Source organism: Mustelus asterias, chromosome 2 (genome assembly GCF_964213995.1).
Source record: "Mustelus asterias chromosome 2, sMusAst1.hap1.1, whole genome shotgun sequence".
Taxonomy (NCBI): Eukaryota; Metazoa; Chordata; class Chondrichthyes; order Carcharhiniformes; family Triakidae; genus Mustelus; species Mustelus asterias.
Window position 1 is genome coordinate 9,961,236 of NC_135802.1, and position 27,173 is coordinate 9,988,408.

A 27,173-nucleotide genomic window follows, 5' to 3' on the forward strand; every position below is an offset into this window, starting at 1 on the left:
GGCAAACCAAGCACCAGACCTTTTCTATAGAGGGTGAAAATTGAGAAGCCGGTTAGTTATGCTAAACTTGAATTGAACGATTCTTTTGTAATCCCCAAAAGATCAGTCAGGTTGGAGCTCAGATCCAAGTGACTGAACTGTCCATGGTGAACCTTTTAATGTACCAAAATTTTGTCAGCTCGTTATTTTGGCCTCTAAATTGGCAATGGATTGTCCAACATTGAATTTTAGGTAAGGAACCAACAGCAGGCAGGTAGATAGGTTAGTAATAGAACAGAAGCTGATGGTCAGTGGGAGAATTGAAAGTAGGAGTTTGACATAACGAAAATCTCAGATGTTGCACATTTACATACAAGCATACAAATTAAGAGTGGGAGTAGGCCACTCGGCCCTTTGAAGCTTGCTCCACCATTCAATGAAATCGTGGCTGATCTGATTTGTAAGTATGATGCGTAGCTCCTAACAGACTGATCTCTGCCGACCTGGTTTATGTGGTTTAACCAATGTCATAACAGGGGAGAAAGTGCTAATTCCTAATACATAAGAACATAAGAAATAGGAGCAGGAGTAGGCCATCTAGCCCCTCGAGCCTGCCCCGCCATTCAATAAGATCATGGCTGATCTGACGTGGATCAGTACCACTTACCCGCCTGATCCCCATAACCCTTAATTCCCTTACCGATCAGGAATCCATCCATCCGCGCTTTAAACATATTCAGCGAGGTAGCCTCCACCACCTCAGTGGGCAGAGAATTCCAGAGATTCACCACCCTCTGGGAGAAGAAGTTCCTCCTCAACTCTGTCTTAAACCGACCCCCCTTTATTTTGAGGCTGTGTCCTCTAGTTTTAACTTCCTTACTAAGTGGAAAGAATCTCTCCGCCTCCACCCTATCCAGCCCCCGCATTATCTTATAAGTCTCCATAAGATCCCCCCTCATCCTTCTAAACTCCAACAAGTACAAACCCACTAACAATACTAACTGTTCTAACCCTTTGCTAGGTGCTCTAGAAAGGCTCTTTATTTTTGTTCAGCTAACTAGCCACTGATTTGGAACATGTAGTGATTTGCTGAGTGAGGTAAGCTTCAGTTTATGGACTACACCTCGATGATGATTTAAAACTCATGAACATCATAATGAACAAACTGATGTGAAGTATAAATGTGTCTTGCTTTCTGCAACGACATTTAGTTTAAGTGGAGAAATATGTCCAGGTAAGCCAGTAGTTCTGTCTGCTATAAACTGAGGAGCATGCAGTGAAGTTACTATTTTTTAAATCCCACTATCTGTAGTCTTGTCCTCACAGACCAAACCCATCGTAGTGTAAACTGAAGAACATAGTGACTAAACTCACTCCTTTCCCCAGGCTGTACTGCAATATCTTTAATAATTTAAAAGGTAACTAAAAGCTTTGTTCATGAGCAATACTAGACAAAATATAAATTGTGCACATACAATTTTTGATGGCGCTATTTCAGGCACATTTATTAGTGTTGGATTGTTGGCATTTCCTATATCCATTTAAATGCATAATTAAAAACATAAATTTCAATTTTCCTCATTCTTGTTTGTTATTAAAGTTACTGATTCCAAATTATATTTTATATGAACATTACTGTGTGCAGTTTTGATCCCCTTACCTGAGAGAGGAGATTATTGCCAAAGATGGACTACAAGCTGTTCCCAGGATGGCGGGACTGTCCCATGAAGAGGGATTGGGGAAACTGGGCTTGTATTCTCTAGAGTTTCAAATGATGAGAAGTAGCCTGTCCCCCATTCAGTCAGATCATCGCTGATCTCTCCCTGATCTCCAATCCACCGCGCTACCTGTTCTCCACATTCCTTTAACCCGATTTTTATTAGAAATATATCTATCTCATTCTTGAAACTATTCAATGATTCCGACCCCACCGCACTGTGTGACAGCAATTTCCACAGATTCACCACCCTCTGCGAGAAGTAGTTTCTCCTCATCTCAGTTTTAAATCTGCTGCCTCGTGACCTGTACCTGTGACCTTTTGTTCCAGATTGCCCCATAAGGGGAAACATTTGGTCTATGCTTACTCTTATCAATCCCTTTTAGAATTTTATACACCTCGATCAGATCCCCTCTCATCCTTCTAAACTCCTGTGAGTATGAGCCCAAACTGCTTAATCTCTCCTCGTACGTCAAGCCTTTCATCCCCGGAATCAATCTGTGAACCTCCTCTGAACTGCCTCCAATGCCACCACATCCTTCCTCAAATAAGGAGACCAAAACTGGACACAATACTCCAGATGTGGTCTCACCGACACCCTATACAATTACAACAACACACCTCTACTTTTATACTCCAGCCCTTTTGCAACAAATGCCAACATCCCATTTGTCTTTTTTATTACATGCTGCACCTGCATACTGACTTTACACGATTCATGAACAAAGACACCCAGATCCCTCTACCCGGACGCATTTTGAATCTGCTTTCCATTTAGATAATTTGCCTTTATATTTTTTCTGCCAAAATGGATAACCTCACACTTATTCACATTAAATTCCATCTGATCTCATTGAAACCTATAAAATACTTAGAGGGATTAGCAGGGTAGATGCAGGTAAGATGTTCCCCCTGATTGGGGAGTCTAGAATGGGGGTACAATTTCAAAATAGGGTGGAAGACACTTGGGGCTGAGACGAAGAGAACCTTTTTTCACTCAAGGTTGTTAATCTTTGGAATCCTTTACCCCAGAGGGCTGTGGAAGCTCAGTCATTGAGTATATTTGAAGCAGAGGTTGACATATTTCTAAATGCTAATGACACAAAGGATATGGAGGTAGTACAGGAAAAAGGCACTGAAATGTATGATTAGCCATGATCGAATTGAATGGTGGAACAGGCTCAATGGGTTGAATGGCCGACTCCTGCTCCTACGTTCTTATTATCAACGATGTGATTCCAACAGTGACAGAAATAAAAAAGATGTATTCCTTTATTTTGTTTCTGCTGGAGCTCTTTATAGCGAGGACACTGGAATACATCTTTTAGATATAGTCCAATGTTCCTATTCCTGAACCAAGCATTCCAGTTTTCCATCTAAAACTGGAGATTCTGGCTGTTTGTTCATGTGGCAACGAGTGTCACAATGGCCAACGTAAGGGGAACAAAAGTAATATGGTTATTTCCAAGAATTAATTTTGTCCAATGATTTGAGTAATGTGTCAATGCGTGGGAGGATTATTTGACAATATTAGAAGGTTTAGACTCTTGGGAATGAATCTCCAACTCAGCAGAGGCGGGGGGGGAGGATGGGTCAGACAGAAAATAACAATGTGAAGCTGAGAATCTGCTGTAACCTCCCTGCAAAACCTTTTGTTTTTCTTTTTGGGAGCTGAAACATTTTGAACTGACAAGTTTAACGATCCCATCGCTGTGCAAGATAGATTGTTCAGCCCTGAAAGTGCCCACCTTGTTAATCTGGTAGATGGCAGCATGTGGAGGTGCAAGAACGTTTGAGTACAGAGCATTCTGATTTTGAAAGCTGCTAACATTTGAATTTTATCATCTGCCCAAATTCACTTTACGATTTTTGTGCTAATGTTTTGATCGTTGATCTAGTTCAATTGAAGTGCAGTGATTCTCATGTCCTGGGCTTTACCTGTGTTATTCCAGAGTGCTGACAGTGACCAGATCACAGCATGTTCACCTGACAAAACAATATGCCATGTGGCTTAACAGATATAAACTGTTTGTCTGTTTTCTCTTCACTCTTAACTCCAAAAACAGGACGTTACACTGGAATTTAGTTCAACAAGTTCTGCCAGCCCTCTAAACTCCTGTGTCAGTTTGAATTCTGAATGTTAGCAAGCACTTTGGCTGTGGGCAGCATCACAGCTCAGCTGTATCTGGTCCATCGTAGGGGTTGACTGACCTGCATTCTCCAATCTTGTATCACCAGTTGGCAATTAGGAACACTGACAGAAAATCTATTTCTACCCGTTCTTAGCCCAGACGCACTAAGGTCAATTGCAGCACCAATCCCAAAAAGAACAGCACTTAGCTAGTGCCAAACATTGAACATTTTTAACTGGTATAGCTGAATACCACACTGTGGTGCATTTAACAACGGAACCATTGGTGAACTCAAACTCATTTTTAAGATTAAAGCACCCAAACCCTGCCACAAGATGTCTTCCCTCTGCTTTTGAGAAGACTGTAGTAGGAGTTGTCTGCAGACCTCCTGATAGCACTGATGATTAAAATGGAGCTCAGGGAAGCAAGTAGCAAAAAATAACATGATTATAAAGAGAATTTTTAATTTTCACAAACTGAGAGAAGCAGTATGGCTTGAATAGAATCACAGAATCCCTGCAGTGCAGAAGGAGACCATTCGGCCCATCAAACCTGCACCGACAACATTCCTACCCAGGCCCTATCCCCGTAACCCAATGCTGCCACGGTAGCACAGTGGCACGTGGTACGGTAGCACAGTGGTTAGCATTGCTGCTTCACAGCTCCAGGGACCTGGGTTCGATTCCCGGCTTGGGTCACTGTCTGTGTGGAGTTTGCACATTCTCCCTGTGTCTGCGTGGGTTTCCTCTGGGTGCTCCGGTTTCCTCCCACAGTCCAAAGATGTGCGGGCTAGATTGATTGGCCATTCTAAATTGCCCCTTAGTGTCCCGGGATGCGTAGGTTAGAGGGATTAGTGGATAAATATGGGGATATGGGGTTAGGGCCTGGGTGGGATTGTGGTTGGTGCAGACTCGATGGACCGAATGGCCTCTCTCTGCACCGTAGGATTCTATGATTTCTATGATATTTACCCTGCTAATCCCCCGAGACAAAGGGTCAATTTAGCATGGCCAAGTAAAGGCACTTCTTCTACAATGGTTTCAGGACAGTTTACTGGGACAACACGCTTTAGATCCGACAAGGGAGGAGGCCGTAATGGAATTAGTGCTGATTAACAAACCAGAATTAGTTAGCAGTCTGATGGTAAGGAGCATCTTGAATATAGTGACCGTTTACATAATTTAATGTTAGTCTTGAAAGGGAATCCCAAAGTATTAAATTTAAAGGCAGCCTTTGAAAGGACAAGGAATGAATTGATTGCACTGAGGTGGACTGAACATGTTAATGGGTAACTCTAAACTTGGTGGAAAATATTGAGAAAAGTATTTGTGCAGCCTATGACCAATTCAAAATACTAAAGTGCAAAGGTAGTTAAGAAACTGGGAGGTAAAAGGTAGTATTAAATTAAAAGACAGAAAAAGTTGAAATCAGGTGGACTGGAAAGAACAGTAAAGGCAACAAATGAGTAACAAGTAGTAAGGTGTTTTAAAATAAAAATTAAATAAAACTTCCATGGGATATATCAGATTTTTAACTATTAAGAGAGATTGGTACTGTAAATGATTAGTACTGTAATGGGGAATGTGGTCTATTTAAAGGCAGATGACAATGAGTAAATGCACAATAAACTGAACAGTTTTGGTCCCTTGTCTAAGGAAAAGATAGACTGGCATTGAAGGTAGTCCAGACAACGGTCACTGGGTCAATCCCAGGTATGGAGGGATTTCCTTATGAGGAGATGCTCGGGGCGATTCACAGCGCAGCGGGCCGGGAGACTCGAGCGGAGGCTGTTTAGCAGTCTCGATGGTCCGAATGGCCTCTTTCTGCACTGTAGGATTCTATAAAGCGGGCTTCCTCCTTGGCGCCATGGCCTCTGCGCGTCTTCACCCGCCGGATTTCCGGTGTCGTCAACTCCGCGCCAGAAACAATAAATTATTTAAATGAGCATTTACATTCAATTAGCTGGCCTGGGACTGAAGTCTCCGGGCCCGCCAACTCCTGCACCCCCCTCTCCTCCTCCTCCTACCAGGAGTGTTTCACTCCAGTGGGGTTTACGACACTGGGTAAAAGCAAATTACTGCGGATGCTGAAATCTGAAACCAAAAGAGAAAATGCTGGAAAATCTCAGCAGGTCTGGCAGCACCTGGAAGGAGGGAAAAGAGCTGACGTTTCGAGTCCAGATGACCCTTTGTCAAAGCTTTGCCAAAGGGTTTACAACAGTTCCCCACTAGCAGGGAGCTGACGGCCCGACCTCACTGGAGTGAAGGGGGGGGGCCATGGGGGGTGGGGGCATGGGGGTGGGGATGGCATGGGGGGGGAGGGGTTCGAATGGCTACCGATCAGGAGACTGGTAGTGCAGGGCGACTGCACATGCGCTGATGTTGGCGCCGCCAGATCGGCGCTTGTACAGTCGCCTGCTCAGTGCTGTGCTGCTGACCTCTCCAGCGGGAATAGGCCCTGCCCACAGATTATCAGTGTGATTCACGCTAGGGCTCTCTGTGATGCACAGAGTGTGGGAGGTTCATTTTGAAAATCCTGCTGGGAAAGCCAGCTCCAGTTTTTACGCGAATTCGGCACTTGGAATGTTTTTGGTAGAATCCCACCCGTTGAGTAGGTTGGGCCTATTACTCATGAGAGGCGACCTTATTGAGCCCTATAGGATTCTCAGGGATCTTGACAGGGTAGATGCTGAGAGGTTGTTTCCCCTTGTGGGAGAGTCTAAGACCAGAGGACATAATCTGAGTAAGGGGTCACCAATTTCAGACAGATGAGGAGGAATTTCTTCTCAAAGGGTAGTGAATCTGTGGAATTCTTTACCTCAGAGGGCTGTAGAGGCTGGGTCATTAAGTATGTTCGAGGCTGAGACAGATTTTTAGTCAGTAAGGGAATCAAGGGTTATGGGGATAAGGTGGAAAGTAGAGTTGTGGATTATCACATCAGATCAGTCATGATGTCATTGAATCTCAGAGCAAACTTGATGGGCTGAATGGCCTACTTCCGCTCCTCTGTCTTATGGTCTTATAAGGAATGGGCAGACTTGTTAAATTTCACAGTAGACAAAACAGACTTGCTGCTGTCTCTGAGCACCCAGATAGATGCTGAAACAATGGATTTTGGCTTCCCACAGCACTGTCATGTTTGGTGTACAACCCAGCATGTTGAATTCCTGAATCTTGGACTTCAAGCTTACTTTCTCTTTTCAACAGTTACACAATGGGGATGTACTGCAGCCACATACTAGGCAATAACATTGTTTTAATTCCTTCACCTTCAAAAGAAGGACTATGGTTCTGATGGCAGTCCCATTGTTGCTGAAAACCAACTGATGAGTGAAGTAAAGTTTATTTATTAGTCACAAGTAAGGCTTACATTAACACTGCAATGAAGTTACTGTGAAATTCCCCTAGTTGCCACAGTCCGGCGCCTGTTTGGGTCAATGCACCTAACCAGTATGTCTTTCAGACTGTGGGGGGGAAACCGGAGCACCCGGAGGAAACCCACGCAGACACGGGGAGAACATGTAAACTCCGCACAGACAATGACCCAAGCCGGGAATCGAACCCGGCTCCCTGGCGCTGTGAGGCAGCAGTGCTAACCACTGTGCCACCGTGCTGCCCAAGATGAAGTCTCATATGGCAGGTTACATTGTTAGACCATAAGACATAGGAGCGGAAGTAAGGCCATTTGGCCCATCGAGTCCACTCCACCATTCAATCATGGTTGATTTCAACTCCATTTACCCGCTCTCTCCCCATAGCCCTTAATTCCTCGAGAAATCAAGAATTTATCAATTTCTGTCTTGAAGACGCTTAACGTCTCGGCCTCCACAGCCCTCTGTGGCAATGAATTCCACAGACCCACCACTCTCTGGCTGAAGAAATTTCTCCTCATCTCTGTTCTAAAGTGACTCCCTTTTATTCTAAGGCTGTGCCCCCGCGTCCTAGTCTCCCCTGTTAATGGAAACAACTTCCCTACGTCCATCCTTTCTAAGCCGTTCATTATCTTGTAAGTTTCTATTAGATCTCCCCTCAACCTCCTAAACTCCAATGAATACAATCCCACGATCCTCAGACGTTCATCGTATGTCAGGCCTACCATTCCCGGGATCATCCGTGTGAATCTCCGCTGGACCCGCTCCAGTGCCAGTATGTCCTTCCTGAGGTGTGGGGCCCAAAATTGCTCACAGTACTCCAAATGGGGCCTAACCAGTGCTTTATAAAGCCTCAGAAGTACATCCCTGCTTTTGTATTCCAAGCCTCTTGAGATAAATTGTTAATCTAAAGCTTCAGACAAAAGCTTGGTCCTGCCTGTCCCGCCTCCAAGATTGGAAAATTGAGTGTGCCAGACACGGCCTGCTGTTGTCCCTTCTATCAACCCCAGATTATCAGTAGCATTGACAGGGAGACCTGGAAACTGGTTGTATGCTTGTTCCTCCAATGAGGGAAATCAGTTAAGCCATAGCTTGATGGATGATCTATTGATTTCAATCACCACAACATGAAAATCAGGCAGATTTATTTTGCTGTAAGAATACAGTTCAAAAATAACAATCGAGTAGATAATTCCTTTTAATAGTTATCCAACAATTTACCAATTAATCTCTTACGAGCTCAATTTTTGAGCCCACCTCCAGAACTGCAAGCAGAAGGATTTGTGCATACATGCACTCTTAAAACAAACTGTGTGGAGCAGTATTATGACAGATTCCTGTTATAATGCAGGATCTTACTGTGGACCACAGACATTTATCAGCTAATGGCCCTGTTGACTGTTCCTTCTGAGGCCTGCATTTTGAGTCCTGTGACCTAAATTGTTTTGTCAGCTCTGAGAAATCACATACTTCTGCAGTAGTGCAAAATGACATTTGCAACCCGTTGGAGATTTATTCCGAAAATCATTGCACAAACGTCACATCTTCATAAAGTGTAAAATTATGAGGACAGGCTGCATCGACCAGCTTTTATTCCCTTTAACTATAGAAGATTAATGAGTGATCTAATTGAGGTGTTTAAAATCGTTAAGGATTTGATAGAGGGAATCTATTTCCTGCGGCTGGTGAGTCCAGAACAAGGGGATAAAACCTTAAAATTGGAACTTGCTGTTGAGAAAACACTTCACACACAAAGGTTGGTGGAAATCTGTGACCCTGCCAACACTGCCCCACCCCCAAAATGCTGTCATGGTCAGTTGAAAACTTTATAACATGAAATTGATTTTTCTAGCCAAGGGTCTTGAGATAGATTGAGTGAGTTCAAATACAGACCAGCTGTAATTGAAATGCAGAACCGGCTTGAGGGGCATTCTCCCAGTTTCTGTGTTTTTCCAAATGGGTAGAATTACAGAGCATGATCTCCAAAACATCGGTGGTAAATCATAGACTCCCATAGAATCCCCACAGTGCAGAAGGAGGCCAATGGGCCCATCAAGTCTGCACTGACCACAGTACCACCCAGCCCTATCTCCGGAGCCCCACATATTTACCCTGCTAGTCTCCCTGACGCTAGGGTCAATTTAGCATGGTCAATCAACCTAACCTGCACATCTTTGGACTGTGGGAGGAAACTGGAGCACCCGGAGGAGACCCACACAGACACTGGGAGAACATGCAGACTCCACGCAGACAGTGACCCAAGTCGGGAATCGAACCTGGGTCCTTGGCGCTGCGATGCAGTAATGCTAGCCGCCGTGCTGCCCCAAGGGCCAGGTGTTTTGTAATTTGGCCTCATGGATCCACTCCATCCTTTCCTTAGCCATGCTGTGTATCTCTTTAATCCCTGTCCCTTGGCCTTTCTTCATGTTCCTTCTTATCCCTAATTCTCTACTGTGTATTTATTAAATAGCTCAGTTGACTTTGCCTGTCTGGTTTTCTGGGGCAATGTATTGTACAGATCTGCAATCCATTGCATGATATTTTTTTCCCCTAGATTCACTGTTTGTTTAAAAGTACCCCCTGCTCAGTTGAAACTGGGCATTCAGGCAGTTAAAATAGCCCTGGTGACTCAGCCTAAGACATCCTGTCCCATTCCTTAATTCTGAGCTAGTGGCAACTGAGCTTGTCTGAAGCCCAGTGAGGTCATTCTTTCAATATGCAGAGCTGCTATTTTAACTAATGTTAAAATCGCCAAGGCCTCCCTATGCTGAGGTTAAAATTGCCAAGGCCTCCCTATGCTGAGGTCAGGAAGTCTGCAGTTTGCTCAATTCCTGCTCCGGGTTAAAATCAGGTCTTTAAGATTCTGTCTCTTTCTAGATTCTCCTGCACAAGAAGAGTTGTCTGTACCTACCCTGCCAATTCCTTTCATTTATATTAAATGCCTTAATCAGATCAATTCTTAAAGTCTTCATTTCCTGGGGATATTAGTGAGTATGGCCTGTCTCTGATAATAAGTCAGCCCCACTATCCTGGACATTATCCTGCTGAATCACAGCTTTCTCCAATAGATCCTTTGCCAAATGGAGCATCCAGAGCTTGCTGCAGAATTTCAAATGAGATCTGGCCAATGCTCTGTGTATTTGCATTAGCATTTTGCTTTCATATTCAATCCCTCTTGCGATATTGCTAATACCTGATTTTTCTTTTGCATCAGCAAGCCAACCTTTATGAAATGAACTTGGAAATGATCCCATTGCCCATTTGTTTATCCATCCCCATTTTATTTGCATTCCTTTCTGGCACTCTTGCACCAAAAGTGTGCCATTCCACACTTCATTATGTTAAGCTGCACTTGCCAAGGTTGTACTCCTAATCTCTTGTCCTTTTATAACTTTCTGTTCCCATCACATATCACTGCTTACTAAAACAAGAATGCCCCTTTTTATCCCGCTTTCTGGATTTCTAACTCTTCATCAGTTGCTATCAGTACCATGAGGTTGCTTCAATGACTTGTATTTCTGTTTTTATTAGCAAGCTTTTATTGTGGAATCTTATCCAGCATTTTTCTGGAAACATGTGCGTGTGTATGTAAATGGCATCCATTAACCCTTCTTTATTCACCTACTCAATGACTATAAGCCATCAGTCACATCAGTTAGATATGACTTTCTGAGATAGAATCAGAGAATGGTTACAGCAAAGGAGGAGGTTATTTGGCCCATTGTGTCCTTACCGGCTCTCAGTTTAACCCAAGCTAGTCCTGCTTCCCTGTCGTTCCTCCAATCTTGTAAATGTTTCCTCTTCAGATACTTATCCAATTTCCTTGTGAAGCGTGCAATGTTTGCTGACTTGGCGACTATTTTTGAATTAAGTGAGCTATGAAGAATTTACTCCTGAATTCCCTATTGTTTTTGATAGCAGGAATTGGTCTTAGATTTATGGCTCCCGGTTTTAGTTTCCATAGGAGTTGTGAAAGCATCTTTTTTATTTCTTCCATTAAGCTGGGTCCTTCTGGTTGATCTCAAAACAGTGTTTTGTTCCTCATGGTAACTTGGGCATGTTAAAACCATTTCATTAAAACACAGGTAGTGCTTGCCCCTTTTAGACATGTGTGATTTTCATTCTTGGAACAGTTGTGTGGCTAAGCCACAGCTCATGTGGAAGCAATCGGAAACTTGTCTTGTGCAATTCGTTTATACCCTGTAAGTTGAGCCTCTTCTGAAGTTAGTGATAATTACCAAGTTTCGTCAAGCTGTTCCTCACGCAGGATGTCTGATCAGTCCTGACTGCACCAACTATTGCCAGGGACCGCAATTGATAGTGGCTCTTCATCAGGGCAGACAGGATCATAGCTATTCACGTATCGCAGCTGAGATGTTACTGTCAGCACTGTGTAACTTAAGCTGTAGAGCGGCTGATCAACAAAGATAGGCTTGCGTGTTTGGAAAGAACATGGGGGGCAATTCTTCATGGGTTTATAGTCAGCTGTCTTCCTGTACTCCTTTTAAAAACTTCAGCCTCACATCTGAAACAGACATTTTCAATTTATTCAATTCAGTTTTTAAACGGCTCTTAAACTCTTTGTAATATAGGGAAACACAGTGTTGATTATAACTGGTATTAGGGATTCAATGGCTGGGCTCTGATGTTTCTTTTGTTCATTACAACAATATTTCATTATCACTTTAGCTCCTGAGCAGCACCCCTCCTCCATGTTCTTTCCTCTCCTTACCGTTCTCCGGCACTCTGTATCTCCGGCACTTGTAACCCATGCTCTGCTTACCCTCTAGCCTCCCTTTCCATCCTCTTTCCCTTCACCATCTTCTCCTCTCCCTCCCCTCTCCGCTTTCCCTCTGCTCCTGCTCTGTTCCCCTCTGCTCCCGTCTCTATGTCCTCCCTTCTTTGATTCCTTTTCCAACCTCTTCCCACCTCCATTGCCATCTTTGCCTGCCCATCTGCCCACTCTCCCTCACCACGCTCCTCCTGATCTCCTTGCCCCCCCCCCCCCCCCTCACCACGCTCCTCCTGATCTCCTTGCCCCCCCCCCCCCCACCCCCCACCCCTCCACCCATTCTCCTCCCAGTTGACCAGATCCTGGTAAATGTAGATTCAGGTCACTTCTGGATTCAGTACATTATGCTGTCATTTTTAAGAATTAAATGTTTTCCGTGCTGTTATAATTCAATGCTACACTGATTAAAATTCATGAATCTAAATCCAGCCAAAGGACTGACACTTTCACACAGTGGTATCATTTGAAGAATTTAGGTTAAGCTTTCTACAGTGCCGTCGTCAGCTCTGCAGTGACCAGTGATGAATAAAGGCTAAAACCCTGGCTTGACGACATGCTGTTATCCTGTGTAACATTTAATTTTGTAAGCGCAGGTTATTAGGAATCAGCGTTGACTTTGGTTGACTTTATTTTCTTTTCTTGTTAATTTTTTATGTTGCATATTGATCAGGATTTTTCTTTGTCTTTTTGTCTTGTTATTCGTTCTCCAGTCTGACCAGGTACAGGTCATCCCCAGTCCCAGTGTATGTATTTATTATTTCATTTCCTGCTCTACCCCCTTTGCATGCTTTCAAACTGCTTGTGGGAAGTACACTCGGATTATTTGACTCCCGATAACCCAGCAGTATACATCGTAATCATTTAATTACTGCATGATCCTAAACAAGCTTAGCTACCAGTGGAGTGTTGGTAATCAGAGGTGTACCGAGACGCTGTGCTTTAAATGTGTGTTCAGACTATGTTAACCTTATGTTTCCTTGCTTTTGCATAGTAATACTTTGTTCAAATCTCTTGATATTTTCAATTGTGAGAGTGGGGGCGTCAACTTAATGCAATTGTTGGTCTCCCTGTAATTTGACTAGTCAAATTGCTGTTGTGTTTGTCACTTGGCCAGTCACACCACTGGTGTATCTGCCACTTGATTAGTCCCGTGGCTGGTGTATCTGCCACTTGACCAGTCCCGTGGCTGGCGTATCTGCCACTTGACCAGTCCCGTGGCTGGCGTATCTGCCACTTGACCAGTCCCGCGGCTGGTGTATCTGCCACTTGACCAGTCCCGCGGCTGGTGTATCTGCCACTTGACCAGCCCCGCGGCTGGTGTATCTGCCACTTGACCAGTCCCGCGGCTGGTGTATCTGCCACTTGACCAGTCCCGTGGCTGGCGTATCTGCCACTTGACCAGTCCCGTGGCTGGCGTATCTGCCACTTGACCAGTCCCGTGGCTGGTGTATCTGCCACTTGACCAGTCCCGCGGCTGGTGTATCTGCCACTTGACCAGTCCCGCGGCTGGTGTATCTGCCACTTGACCAGTCCCGTGGCTGGCGTATCTGCCACTTGACCAGTCCCGCATCTGGTGTATCTGCCACTTGACCAGTCACATTGTTGAAGAGAAGTGAAGGAATAATTTTCAATCGCGTTTCAATGAGACACCGTAAACGCCCTCGCCCTCACTCAGTCTGTCGTGTTTCAGTGAGACACGGTAAATGCCCTCACCCTCACTCAGTCTGTCATGTTTCAGTGAGACACGGTAAATGCCCTCGCCCTCACTCAGTCTGTCATGTTTCAGTGAGACACGGTAAATGCCCTCGCCCTCACTCAGTCTGTCATGCATTGGCTTCCTTTTCATCTATCTTTTTGATTTTGGAAACGTTTTTTTAAACAGAGCGATTGGCCGAAACTCTACACTAATCATGCTGGATATTTGTTTGGTTAATGGCATGTCATAACTCATTTGGGAACTCTACCCTCCTAAACAAACCAACTAGAATTTGGTTGCAATTAAAACTTATTTCCCTGAACGCAAGTAGGAAAGAGTTGGATGGATAAGAGATAGAAACAAAAAAATGGTTCCAGTATGCTGTACTCTGTCGCTGTGAAATGCTGTTGGGTGTAATATTGTGTCTAGCTGATCTGTATTGGTAAGCTAAATAATACATTTCTAGATTGTGTTATGTTATTACAACCTATATGTTGGGAGAAATGTGATGGTGAGACTTTTTTTTTGGACCCAGCCATTATTCTGCTGAAGTTAATGGTCTAAGTGTTTAAATTGAGACCACAGATTAATTATATTTTTGAAGTAATAAATGATCTAAAAGTGATACCTTGGGATTTATGTTGCTCATTAATTTGACATTGAGGCTCTGTTTTCATTTATTGAATTGATTCCTGCTGATCAGCTCAGAGCTATTATTTAAAGGTTAGCCCTTTACTTGCAATAATTGCTTCAAACGGAATGTCCAAGGTGCTTTGGGATAATTACTAAAATAAAGGTAATTGAAGACAAGAGTGCAGATTAATTAAAAAATTCCATTCTTCAGTTCTATCTTGAAAGAGTTCTTGTGGCTTCTGACTGAAATACCATGTTATTTCAATCCATGTGAATGTGATGCATGGGTTTTTCCCTGTACTCCTCAAGACCACTGACTATGGCTAGCTAAAATGGGTACCCTTGTGTTTTGGGGGTTTGTTCAATCGTAGAATCCCTACAGTGCAGAAGGAAGCCATTCGGCCCATTGAGCCTGCACTGACAACAGTCCCACTCAGGCCTATCCTTATAACCCCACGTATTTACCCTGCTAATCCCCCTGACACTAAGAGGCAATTTATCATGGCCAATTCACCTAATCTGCACACCTTTGAACTGTGGGAGGAAACCCATGCAGACGTGGGGAGAATGTGCAAACTCCACCCAGACAGTCACCCAAGGCCGAAATTGAACCCGGGTCCCTGGTGCTGTGAGGCAGCGGTGCTAACCACTGTGCCAACATGCGCCCAAACAGCATGTTTGAACTCCTTCCAAAAACCAAGGCTGTCCTTTGTTGAGTTCAAGGCTGACTTGTTTTTATTATCTCTCTCTCTAATCAGGAGACCAACTGTCTGATTAATATTGTCCTAAATGTCACACATTTTTATTGATGCCCTGGGAGAGAGTGGCATTTTCATATTGTATTTGGGGGAGGACTGTGGAGAATTGTGCAGTCGGAAAAGTATAAGTGAAGCTAAAATATTGGGACACAAATAAATCACAATGGGGGGGCGGGAGTTAGATGGGTTTAAAGATTTAAAGTTTTGGAAATAAATAGAACTGAAACGTTAAAATGTTGAGCCAAATTGAATTAGAAATGTATAAAATGTCAAGAGGAAATGTATTTTTCAAAATAACCAACAAATCCTAGTTACCATTTTTCTTGTACATTTGGCCATTAGCTACTATCTAAAGCCCAGAGAACATTCATAGAACATAGAACATTACAGCGCAGTACAGGCCCTTCGGCCCTCGATGTTGCGCCGACCAGTGGAACCAATCTAAAGCCCATCTAACCTACCCTATTCCAATATCATCCATATGTTTATCCAATAACCATTTGAATGCTCTTAATGTTGACGAGTCTACTACTGCTGCAGGCAGGGCATTCCACATTTAGTAAGAGGGCATTCCTGCTACCCCTTAGCATTTGGCCATTAGCTACTATCTAAAGTCCAGAGAACATTTCTGCTACCCCTTAGTAAATGTGTGTATTTATACATAATATGTTAGGAACTAGGCCTCACCACAAAGAACCCAGCCACCCTGTCCTTCTCTCCATGTTGACTGTTCTTGAAATGTTTGAGTTCAAAATTTAATCCTGTCAGCTGATTTTTTCTGACCAAGCGTTCCCATGACAATGTCATAGACTCGCTCGATGGCTCAGTGAGTAGCTGAGCCATATAGTCACTGGTATGCCTGAGTCGCTACAACTCAATGATCCTAGGTCTGGGGGGGCAAGGGTGAGAAATTAACCTGGTTTCTTGTTCCTCGTTGGTCTACAGTAAACTGCAGCTGGGAAGTGTCATTATTTGGACACCAGGTGAGGAGGGAATGGGCTTGGCTCTTTAGTCCTCAGTGCTCCAGTAAACTGGAAGACCTCTTGTTGAATGCTGTCAGATGATCAATGGCTGCTGGAATTGAGGTTCCAGAAGGCAAATGGCATCCACAGAACCAGGAGTCAGTGTTTTGAGGAATAAAGGGGCAGAGAAAATAATATCTAGTTTGTTATAGAGTCATACAGGTTTACAGCATGGTAACAGGCCCTTCGGCCCAACTTGTCCATGCAGCCCTTTTTTTAACCACTAAGCTAGTCCCAGTTGCCCGTGTTTGGCCCATATCCCTCTCTACCCATCTTACCCATGTAACTGTCTAAATGTTTTTTAAAAGACAGAATTGTACCCGCCTCTACTACCTCTGGCAGCTCGTTCCAGACACTCACCACCCTCTGTGCGAAAACATTGCCTCTCTGGACCCTTTTGTATCTCTCCCCTCTCACCTTAGACCTGTGCCCTTTAGTTTTAGACTCCCCTACCTTTGGGAAAAGATATTGACTATCTAGCTGATCTGTGCCCCTCATTATTTTATAGACCTCTATAAGATCACCCCTAAGCCTCCTGCGCTCCAGGGAAAAAAAGATCCCAGTCTATCTTCTTATAACTCAAACCATCAAGTCCCGGGAATGTCCTGGTAAATCTTTTCTGCACCCTTTCTATAATAGGGTGACCAGAACTCTACACAGTATTCCAAGTGTGGCTTACCAATATCTTGTACAACTTCAAGAAGATGTCCCAACTCCTGTATTCAATGTTCTGACCAATGAAACCAAGCATGCCGAATGCCTTCTTCACCACTCTGTCCACCTGTGACTCCACTTTCAAGGAGCTATGAACCCGTTTCCCTAGATCTCTTTGTTCAATTTCCCCAACGCCCTACCATTAACTGAGTAAGTCCTGCTCTGTTCGATCTACTAAATTGCATCACCTCTCATTTATCTAAATTAAACTCTATCTGCCATACTTCAGCCCACTGGCCCAATTGATCAAGATCCCGTTGCAATCCTAGATAGCCTGCTTCACTGTCCACTATGCCACCAATCTTGGTATCATCTGCAAACTTACTAACCATGCGTCCTAAGTTCTCATCCAAATTATTAATATAAATGACAAATAACAGTGGATCCAACATTGATCCCTGAGGCACACCGCTGGTCACAAGCCTCCAGGTTGAAAAAACAACCGTCTACAGCCACCCTCTGTCTTCTGTCATCTAGCCAATTTTGTATCCAATTGGCTACCTCACCCTGAATCCCATGAGATTTAACCTTATGCAACAATCTACCATACGGTACCTTATCAAAGGCCTTGCTAAAGTCCATATAGACAATGTTGACTGCACTACCCTCATCTACCTTCTTGGTTACCCCTTCAAAAAACTCAATCAAATTTGTGAGACATGATTTTCCAATCTCAAAGCCATGCTGACTGTCCCTAATCAGTCCTTGCCTCTCTAAATGCCTTTAGATCCTGTCTCTCAGAATACTTTCTAACAACTTACCCGCTACAGACGTTAGGCTTATCAGCCTGTAATTCCTAGGTTTTTCCCTGCAGCCCTTCTTAAACAAAGGCACAACATTTGCTGCTACTCTAATCTTCAGGCATCTCACCTGTGGCTGTCGATGATTCAAATATCTCTGCTGGGGACCCACAATTTCCTCCCTAATCTCCCACAGTGTCCTGGGATGCACTTCATCAGGTCCTGGGGATTTATCTACCTTGATGCGCTTTAAGACCTCCAACACCACCTTCTCTGTAATATGTACACTTGTCAAGACATCACTATTTATTTCTTCAAGTTCCCTAACATCCATGCCTTTCTCAACAGTAAACACTGATGAGAAATATTCATTTAGGATCTCAACCATCTCTTGTGGATCCGCACATAGGTGACCTTGTTCATTCTTAAGAGGCCCTACTCTCTCCCTTGTTATACTTTTGCCCTTTATTTGTAGAAGCTCTTTGGATTCCCTTTTTGCCCTCCTGATTTCTGTCTTAATTCTACTCCTACACCCCCTATAGCCTTCAAGGGATCCACTTGATCCCAGCTGCCTATGTATGTCATATGCCTCCTCCTCCTTCGTGACCAGGGCCTCAATATCCTCAGACATCCAAGATTCCCTACTTCTACCAGCCTTATCCTTCACTCTAAAAGGAATGTGCTTACCATGAACCTTGGTTAACACAATTTTTAAAGTCTCCCACTTACCAGACACCCCTTTGCCTGCCAACAGACTCCCCTAATCAACTTTTGAAAGTTCCTGTCTAATACCAACAAAATTGGCTTTGCCCCAATTTAGAATTTTAACTTTTGGGCCATTCATTCTCCACAGCTATCTTAAACTAATGGAATTATGGTCACTGGTCCCAAAGTGACCCCTCACTAACTCTCCTGTCACCTGCCCTTCCTTATTTCCCAAGAGGAGGTCAAGTTTTGCTCCCTTTCTAGTCGGGCCGTCCATACTCTGATTGAGAAATTTCTCCTGAATGCACTCAATAAATTTCTCTCCATCCGACCCTCTAATACTATGGCTGTCCCAGTCAATGTTGGGAAAGTTAAAATCCCCTACTATTACCACCCTATTTTCCTTGGAGTTATCTGCAATCACCTTACATATTTGCTCCTCAATTTCCCATTGACTATTTGGGGGCCTATAGTACACTGCTATTAAAGTGATCTCCCCCTTCTTATTTCTCAGTTCTACACAAATAGACTCAGTGGGCAAACCCTCAGAAATATCGCCTCTCAGTACTGCTGTGGTGTTTTCCCTAATCAAAAACGTAACTCACCCTCCTCTCTCTCCTCCTGTTCTATCTTTCCTATAGCATCTGTACCCTGGAACATTGAGCTGCCAGTCCTGTCCCTCCCTTGGCTACGTTTCAGTAATAGCTATAATATCCTAGACCCATGTACCCATCCATGCCCTAAATTCATCTGCCTTGCTGGTCAGGCCTCTTGCATTGAAATAAAAGAAGTTTAATCTGGACTTCCCTTGCTCTCTGTCCTGTTTTTGCCTGACTTGTCTAGTACTAGGATTACTGACAGTGTCTTTACTTTTTAATGTGCTCTCTTTAACTTCTGTGCTGTCCCCAATCTTCTGCCTCCCTACTGCTTTGGGTCCCAGCCCCCTGCCAAACTAGTTTAAACCCTCCCGAGTGGCTGTAGCAAATCTTCCCGCCAGAATATTAGTCCCCTCCCGTTCAGGTGTAACCTGCCCCTCTTGAACAGGTCACCCCTATCCCAGAAGAGATCTCAATGATCCACAAATCTAAATCCTTGCCCCTGTACCAGCTCTCAAGCCACGCATTCATCTGCCTAATCTTCCTATTCCTACTCTCTCTAGCACGTGGCACCGGCAGTAGTCCAGAAATTACTACCTTCGAGGTCCTGCACTTCCGCCTTCTGCCTAACTCTCTATATTCACACTTCAGGACCTCATCTCTTTTCCTACCTATGTCGTTGGTACCAATATGTACAATGACCTCTGGCTGCTCTCCCTCCCCCTTAATGTCCTTGACCCTGGCACCAGGGAGGCAACATACCATCCTGGAGTCTCAATCGCAGCCACAGAAAAGCCTGTATGTGCCTCTAGCGAGCGAGTCCCCTATTCCTGCTGCTCGCTTGCTCTTTGCCCAACCCTGCTCTACAGCAGAACCAGATGTGGTGCCATAGGCCTGGCTGCTGCTGGTATTTTTCCCCGACAGGCTCTCCCCCTCAACAGTATCCAAAATCTGTTTCCCATTGAGGAAAGTGATGTGTTTTGGAAAATAAAATGTTAAACTTAAAATGTGGGCTTAACCCTGTACTGATATATGGAGCTGGAGGTTGTCCTCGGTGTCACAAGGCGTTGACATATTAACAACATAGCAACATTCTGCCCAATGAGTTTCCAATCTCAGACCATTCTGTTCTTTTCCATTCATTCCCTCCTTGGGGAAATAAATAGATAAGAGGAAAACTGAGGCAGCTCAAATCACGTAAGAGTTTCTCTCTTGTGCTTTCCAATATTGGGTGACTGAGTTGAATCAACTCCTGGGAATGGGTAGCTATTGGTCCTCTGCACCTGGAAATGGGACCGAGAAAAAAGAATTGGAGAAGGAACAGTAACAATCAGAATCGAGTGATGCATTCCAAGTAAATATGTTCTCTGGAGCTCGTCTCAGTTTGATGAGATACTTCCTGAATTCTGGCTACAGGTTCTAAGGGTGAGCATTGCAGAGGTGAACCATTGAACCCTTAGGGTGAACATTGACGGGCCTGATATATGTTTGTAAATGAAATAATTCATTCTGCAGCAGTTCAGATATCTGATTCTGCAGAATTGCAAGCTTGTTATATAGTGTGTTGGCAATATATCACCTGTAATTTCAATCCTGTTTTTTTTTGTTTGTTTTTGTTTGCCTTTTGTTTTCTTTTCTCCTTTAGCCTCCGGCCAAATTCCTCTTACCAGAGATGAAAGTATCTGATGTTGGCAAGAAATGTGTAGTCATCGACTTAGATGAAACCTTAGTACATAGTTCCTTTAAGGTACTGCAAGTTCTTTGTTCATTCTTTGTGTTCCTCTTTAACTTGTGTAATTTTTGTTAAATTAAAGAATATGGCTTTCATATTGCCAATATTAAGTCTGTTGTGTGGGGTTGGGGGAGCAGATGTGCATGAGAAGTGATTAAGGGTGCATCACAGTAAAAATAGTGATTACCACATTTATTTATGATAATTTGTAGTTTAAAATTCTTGGCCTTTTCAAAATGGTCAGAACCTTATTCCGGTAACTTCAGCGTTTTTTTATGTGAGGATGTTACTTTTCCTGGAGAAGATGGGATTAGGATTTGAAAAGGACAAATTTACAGGTCTACAAAGAAAGAGCTAGAGGCAGTCGGACCAATTGATTTGCTCTTTCAAAGAGCTGGCGCAGGTAGGATGGGCTGAATGGCCTTCTGTGCTAAAGGATTGTAGGAAAGTGCAGGTCATGTGAATTACTTCACCCTCAATCCCTGACGCCTCAACTGGCTTTCGCATTGGGTTAAAGCTGGTGTCTTTGGACATGCTTTCAAATCCAGCTCCAACACAGCAGCAGTATGAAAAGTGCTGCTTTGCTGTCTGGGAAGATGTTGCGTAGATTTGGACATTACCCACACCGATCCCATTGGATTGGGATGTGCAGTCAGTGCAAAAAGTTCAAATCAAGAGGCCACCGGGATGGCTTGTGAAGGAAATGGAAAGGAAGGAGTCATCATCCAAGACTTGAAATGATGGTGCAACAGTAAAGGCCACTTTACTTTTGAGTCTGGCTTTTCTGGATGTTACTGGGAAGCGCTTAACACTGACCCCATTTGTCTAAATTCGAGCATTTCCATTCACCGGTACTGAGCCCTCTCTGAATTGACAACTGTAAAAGGAAATGACCAAAAAGGGAAGGAAGATCAACCTCTCTTGCATGTGAACAAAAGATTTCATTTAACTCCCTTTGTCCTGCATCAGAGCAGCTCATGCAATGTCAGTCGACAACCAGCAAGAAACTGAAATAAAATATACCCATGCTCACAAAATAATGGCATGTGCCTGTCTGGATTTCTGGGCACCTGTTCAGACACACTTATTGTGTGATGAGTGAGTTTAAATCTAGAACTATACCCAATCGTATCACATGAATCTTTTAATCCTTGTTATCTAGGCAGGGAATTGGTGACGCTGAGCATCTTTCCAGAGAGTAAAGATATTGCAATTAGTGAGCTCCTTTCACTTGCTTTCAGTGGTGGTCTTTGCCCTGCATTATTATTTTTAATATAGAACTGTCTATTTTAACCGCAAGTGTTATACTTGTGAAGAAGTCATTTTGTTGGGAGGAAAAATAAGCCTAGGCATTGGTAAGTTTGAAACCTTGCATGGTCCTCGATGGGCCGAATGGCCTCCTTCTGTACTGTAGGAATTCTATGATTCTATGACTGAACGAAACTAAACCTTACATTGGTCAGTAGCTGCAATACCAGGTAATCTGTGAAGGCATAGGTCCATATGGCCGATTTGTGTTTTGATCTCGTTAATGATATGTTGTTGCCATGTTCCTTATTCACACCTTTCCTCTCCTGCAAACAGTGACCCATGGTGTAGTTCAGACTTTATGGGTTAAGGTGGCCCTCTAAATCAGTGGGAGGGTTGGCAGGGGGGTTGTGGTGGGGAGGGGGGGTGATATTTGTGATATTGAAGTATCCATTCTCACAGCAGAACTTGAGCCTGTCTCTCAATCCTACATCTCCTAAACCAGTTAAGGCATGTTGCTGGGGAGCAGTTACAAATGATTGGGAAATGCTGAGGCCAGTTGCAGTTCAATGCATTTAGATGGCTTCCTGTGGAGTAGAAAGAGAAAAGAAAGACTTGAATTTCTATTGTACCTTTTATGACCACTGGATGTCCCAGAGTGCTTCACAGTCAATGAGTAGTTTTGAAGTGTAATCACTGTTGTCGTGTAGGAAATGTGACAATCAGTTGTACACCCTGAACTCCACAAAAGTGACCGGATAAATCTGTCTTTTAGTCATGTTGAGTGAGGGAGCACGGTGTCAGGGAGAACTCCCTTCCTTTTCCTTGCAGTAGTGCCATGGGATATTTGACCTCCACCTGAGGGGTAGATGGAGCCTTGGTTTAATGTCTCACTCTCAGTCCTGTAGCAGGTGTGCCAGATTTTATGCTCAAGTTTCAGGAGTGTAACTTTAACCTGTAACATTCTGATTCAGAGGCAAGAGTCACTGAGCCACTCTGAAACTTTGATGTACGGCCTAGATGATTTCCTTTCATTTGTTGCATGATTTTAAACCCCTCGACTGTGTTTCCCACTTGCACATCAGTCTCCTCTTGTCACTGCATTTTGATGCATAATTTTTGCCGCATAGAAACTGGCCACTTGGCCCAATTAGTCTTTGCCAATGTTTATGCTTTCCTCCTTCCACCCCTCTTCTTTCACCCCATCAGTAAGTATATCCTTCTATTCCTTTCTCCCTCATGTATTTATTTAGCCTCATCTTAAATACACCTGTGATGTTCACCTTGACTACTCCATGCGGTAGCGAGTTCCACCTTAATCCAGATTTACACTGGTGTGTTGGATTGAGTAATGAATGCCATGCATCTTACCAGTCTTGGACATACTGGTTTGGGAATTACATCGTGCTGAAAACCATACAGCTTTACAAACCTGGAACGAGTGGTAATCATTCAATTAAAGCCACATTTTTATCTCTTAAGCCATCCGCTCCTGCAAACACTAACTACCTTTGAGGTTTGAACATTGATTCTACCATTCGGCACTCAACATGGTGCTCACTGGCATACACTTAGGAACAAGAGAATGTTATTCAGCTTGTTGGCCTGTTTGCTATTCGGTTGGATCATGGCTGATACATATTTCATCTTTTACCTGCCTTGGTTCCATGTCCCTTAATATTTTTACTTGACAAAAATCTATCAACCTCTTCTCTAAACTTTCAGTTGGCTCCCAATCGTAACAGATTTTTAGGGGTCTGAGTCCAGATTTTCACTTGCATGAAGTCACATTTCCTGACATCACCCCTGAAGAGTCTAACTCTAATTCTAGAATTGAATTTTCGCTTGATCTGGGCACTTCTACCAGAGGAAATAGTTTCTCTTTATCTGCCCTATCAGGTAATAATAATAAACCTCAATTAAATCAGCCCTTGATCTTCTATACTCAAAGGAAGACAAACCAAGCAACCCTACCCTCGTCATTTAACCCTTCTAGCCCCAATAGCATTCTGGTGAATCTACATTGCAATGCCTCCGAACCAACACAAGTATGATCAGCCAGCATGGGCTGGCCCTGCCATTCCGCGGGCACTGACACCCCTCATCTGACGGTGAATAGCAGCATTCCATGTGATGCCACTGTCACAAGAGAGCTTTCTGCATCATTTTTATCATGTCCGCCAGATTTCCTCCTTTCCCATTTGGTTTCCTTTCCAAAGATGCCAGGGTAAGACCAAATTCTTGGACTGAGTGCATTAGTGCAGAGCTGATTCTGGTGCTTACTCAACTGAGTTGTACATTCACTGCTTAATGAGAGAGGTCATTCATTACATAGCAAGAATTGCCCAATTCCTTTATGTTGGTCATAATTCACCAACACAATCTGACTAGTTTGTGCAATGAATGGAATCTGGAGGCAGTACTAAAACTCTCAGTAATGGCTCATTAAAGACAAAGAACAAAATGTTTGGAACCTATGTGTTTTTTTCATGTTTCACTTCTCAAAAGAAACTTTTGTCAAACATCTTCAAATCATGAGCAGATTGTCAATGCAGCAAGCGCACACACACATACCCAGACAGACACCCACACACACATACACACACGCACACAGAGTCAAAAAAAGGCTCTTACTTATCCACCTCACTATTGCAACCTTCTCTCCATTTTATCCATACTATTATGGTCAACATTCCTCCAAGCTTTTCTTTATAGTTAACTGCATGCTCTATCCTGCGCACAACATCCTCCTCCCCTATGTCAGTGCTAAAATCAAACTTGGGTTCATCATCTCCTGTCCTTAAATCCTTTGTTCCCAGGATCTCCAAACTGTGAAGCTCCTTACCTCCCTCTGGTAATCCCTCCCTTCTACAATCTAAGAGCTTTGAAGTCCTTGAAAGATCACCACATGGTTTACGCGATATATCGTTCTTTCCTGTCTTGGCCACAATCTGCATTATGGGCCTTGCCCTTTCACCTTTGTTTCTCATTCATTTAAATAAAAAATGTTTACCATTTGAGAGCATTCGGTCATTAGAAACAAAATTCCAAAACAACAACAACTTCCAGCATATTGAATTCATGAGAAAATTGCTTTAAATGCCTCCGTGATATTGGAAGCTCTGGTAGTGCAGCCGCCTTTCTCTGAGCTGCTGTTGTGATGTGAAAATCCAGCGGGAAGTGCTGTTTCCCAGCAATGTACGATGGAATCAGCTTACTGCTGTTAATGTACGAGCGCCCTCGCCTGGTTACTCTTCCATCAGCACTTTATGGTTTTTTTTTGTGTGTGGCCCGGCACTGTCGTAACCACACAATCTGCACTTTGGAAAATGATAAATATTTGGTCAGTCTGTATTTGCTTAGCAGTTTAGCTGAGTAGATATACTGATGTATGCTATCATACATGCAAAAATTGATCCAAAGTTCTTACTTCTACTGTTTGAATTTTTTAAAAATCAACTAAGAGAACTGTGAAGCTAAACCTACAGCATGGAAATGTGCTGTTCAACCCAACAGGCCGGCACTGATGCCTGTCCTCCCACAGGAGGCCCCTTTTACTTAATCTAACCCTATCAACATACACGGCGGCACAGTGGTTAGCACTGCTGCCTCACGCCGCCAGGGACCTGGATTCGATTCCCTGCTTGGGTCACTGTCTGTGCGGAGTTTGCACATTCGCCCTGTGTCTGTGTGGGTTTCCTCCGGATGCTCCAGTTTCCTCCCACGGTCTGGAAGACGTGCTGGTTAGGGTGCATTGGCCGTGCTAAATTCTCCCTCAGTGTACCTGAACAGGCGCTGGAGTGTGGTGACTAGGGGATTTTCACAGTAACTTCATTGTGGTGTTAATGTCAGCCTTCATGTGACACTAATAAATAAACCTTAAACTTTAAAAACTTTAAACTTCTAATCCTTCCTCGTTCATGTACTAATTTTCCCTTATTCTCCCCAACCACTCCATGTGCTGATGGATTTTGCATTCCATTTGCGTTTTCTGGGTAAAAAATGAAGTCTCTTCTGAATACTTTATTAAGTTTGTTGGTGAATCTTAATTTATGGCCTCACCTCTCCCGCGCAAATGGAAACTTCTTCTCTTGGTGTGTTGAACTCCATCATACTTTTAAAAAATTTACACAGGATTGTGTTCTTTTCCCTCCTGCCACCACCACCACAACTCCCCCCGCGCCCCCCCAAAACCCTCAATTAGTAAAAACAGTAATTCATCCTTACAGACCCATTGGGTCACAGGTTTATCCTCTTGCTTCAGTTGGCAGCCCCCTATGATCTGAGCTTATGAATTAGACTGATGCTCCAGTGCAATACAGTGGGAGTGCCCCAAAGGTGTGCAGGTTAGGTTTATTGGCCATGCTAAATTGCCCCTTGGTGTCTGGGGGTTAGCGGGGTAAATAAGAAGGGTTGTGGGGATAGGGCCTGGGTGGGATTGTGCAGACTCGATGGGTCAAATGGCCTCCTTCTGCACTGTAGGGATTTTATGATCCTTGATAATTTATTTATTTGTCAGGGATGCTTTCCCAAGTTAAACTCGGGTAAGATCAGGTGGACTTGTACAATTATGCAAACTTCTTCCAAGAAGAGCAGAGAGTTCCGGTTTCCTGACACATTCACCCCTCAAATCAACTGTACAAGAATATACAAATGTGGCTGGTTGTTCATTGTGTTTGTTTTTTAGAAGTCAGGGATGCTATCGGGGTAGTAGTATTGGCTAAGGCTGATGGATGGAATTAAGGCACATTATCAGTCGGGATTTTCTTCTTCAATAACCTGGACAGCCCTGTTCCTGTGTTCCTAATTTGTTACCCATTCTTTGTTATTCTGAGAAGTTGGTGGTAGGCAATGCTCGTGGGTATTAGAATTTTTACAAGGATTGTACCCCAACTGAGAGGTTATAATGATCAGGGAAGATTGAAAAGGCTGTGGCTCCTAGACAAGAGAAAGTTGAGGCGACATTTATCATTTTGAAAATATATGATAGCGTAGACATCAGGAATATGTTTCCATTAGTGGAGAGATGAATACAAGGGGCCATCTTCAGAGTGAATTCAGAAGATGCTTTACCCAGAGAGTGTTTGGAACGTGGAACTCTACCACATGGAATAATTGAGGCAAATACTGTCATGCATTTAAATAGAAACTAGATGCGCACCTGAAGAACAAAGGAATAGAAGAATATGCTGATAGTGTTCAATGAGGAGGGGTGGAAGGAGGCTCATGTGGAGCATAACCATCATGGATCAGTTCGTTCAAAGAATAAGGTGATGGTAAACCTTTCTAAAACTCTGGTCTGGGCACAACGGGGGCATGGTGTCCAATTCTGGGCACTG

The 27,173-nt window shown here is 43.6% G+C and overlaps 1 protein-coding gene across 2 annotated transcripts in view; it reads left to right on the forward strand.

The window, feature by feature from the left end:
• ctdspla (CTD (carboxy-terminal domain, RNA polymerase II, polypeptide A) small phosphatase-like a) overlaps positions 1 to 27,173 on the forward strand; it is a 193,366-nt gene that overhangs the window by 126,143 nt on the left and 40,050 nt on the right. Inside the window, exons 3-4 of one of the 2 annotated variants that reach the window (XM_078231270.1) lie at positions 12,701 to 12,733; positions 20,500 to 20,601. In XM_078231270.1, coding sequence (XP_078087396.1) covers positions 12,701 to 12,733; positions 20,500 to 20,601 — 135 coding nt within the window. The remainder of the gene's footprint in view (positions 1 to 12,700; positions 12,734 to 20,499; positions 20,602 to 27,173) is intronic. The other variant, XM_078231279.1, reaches the window with a different exon arrangement.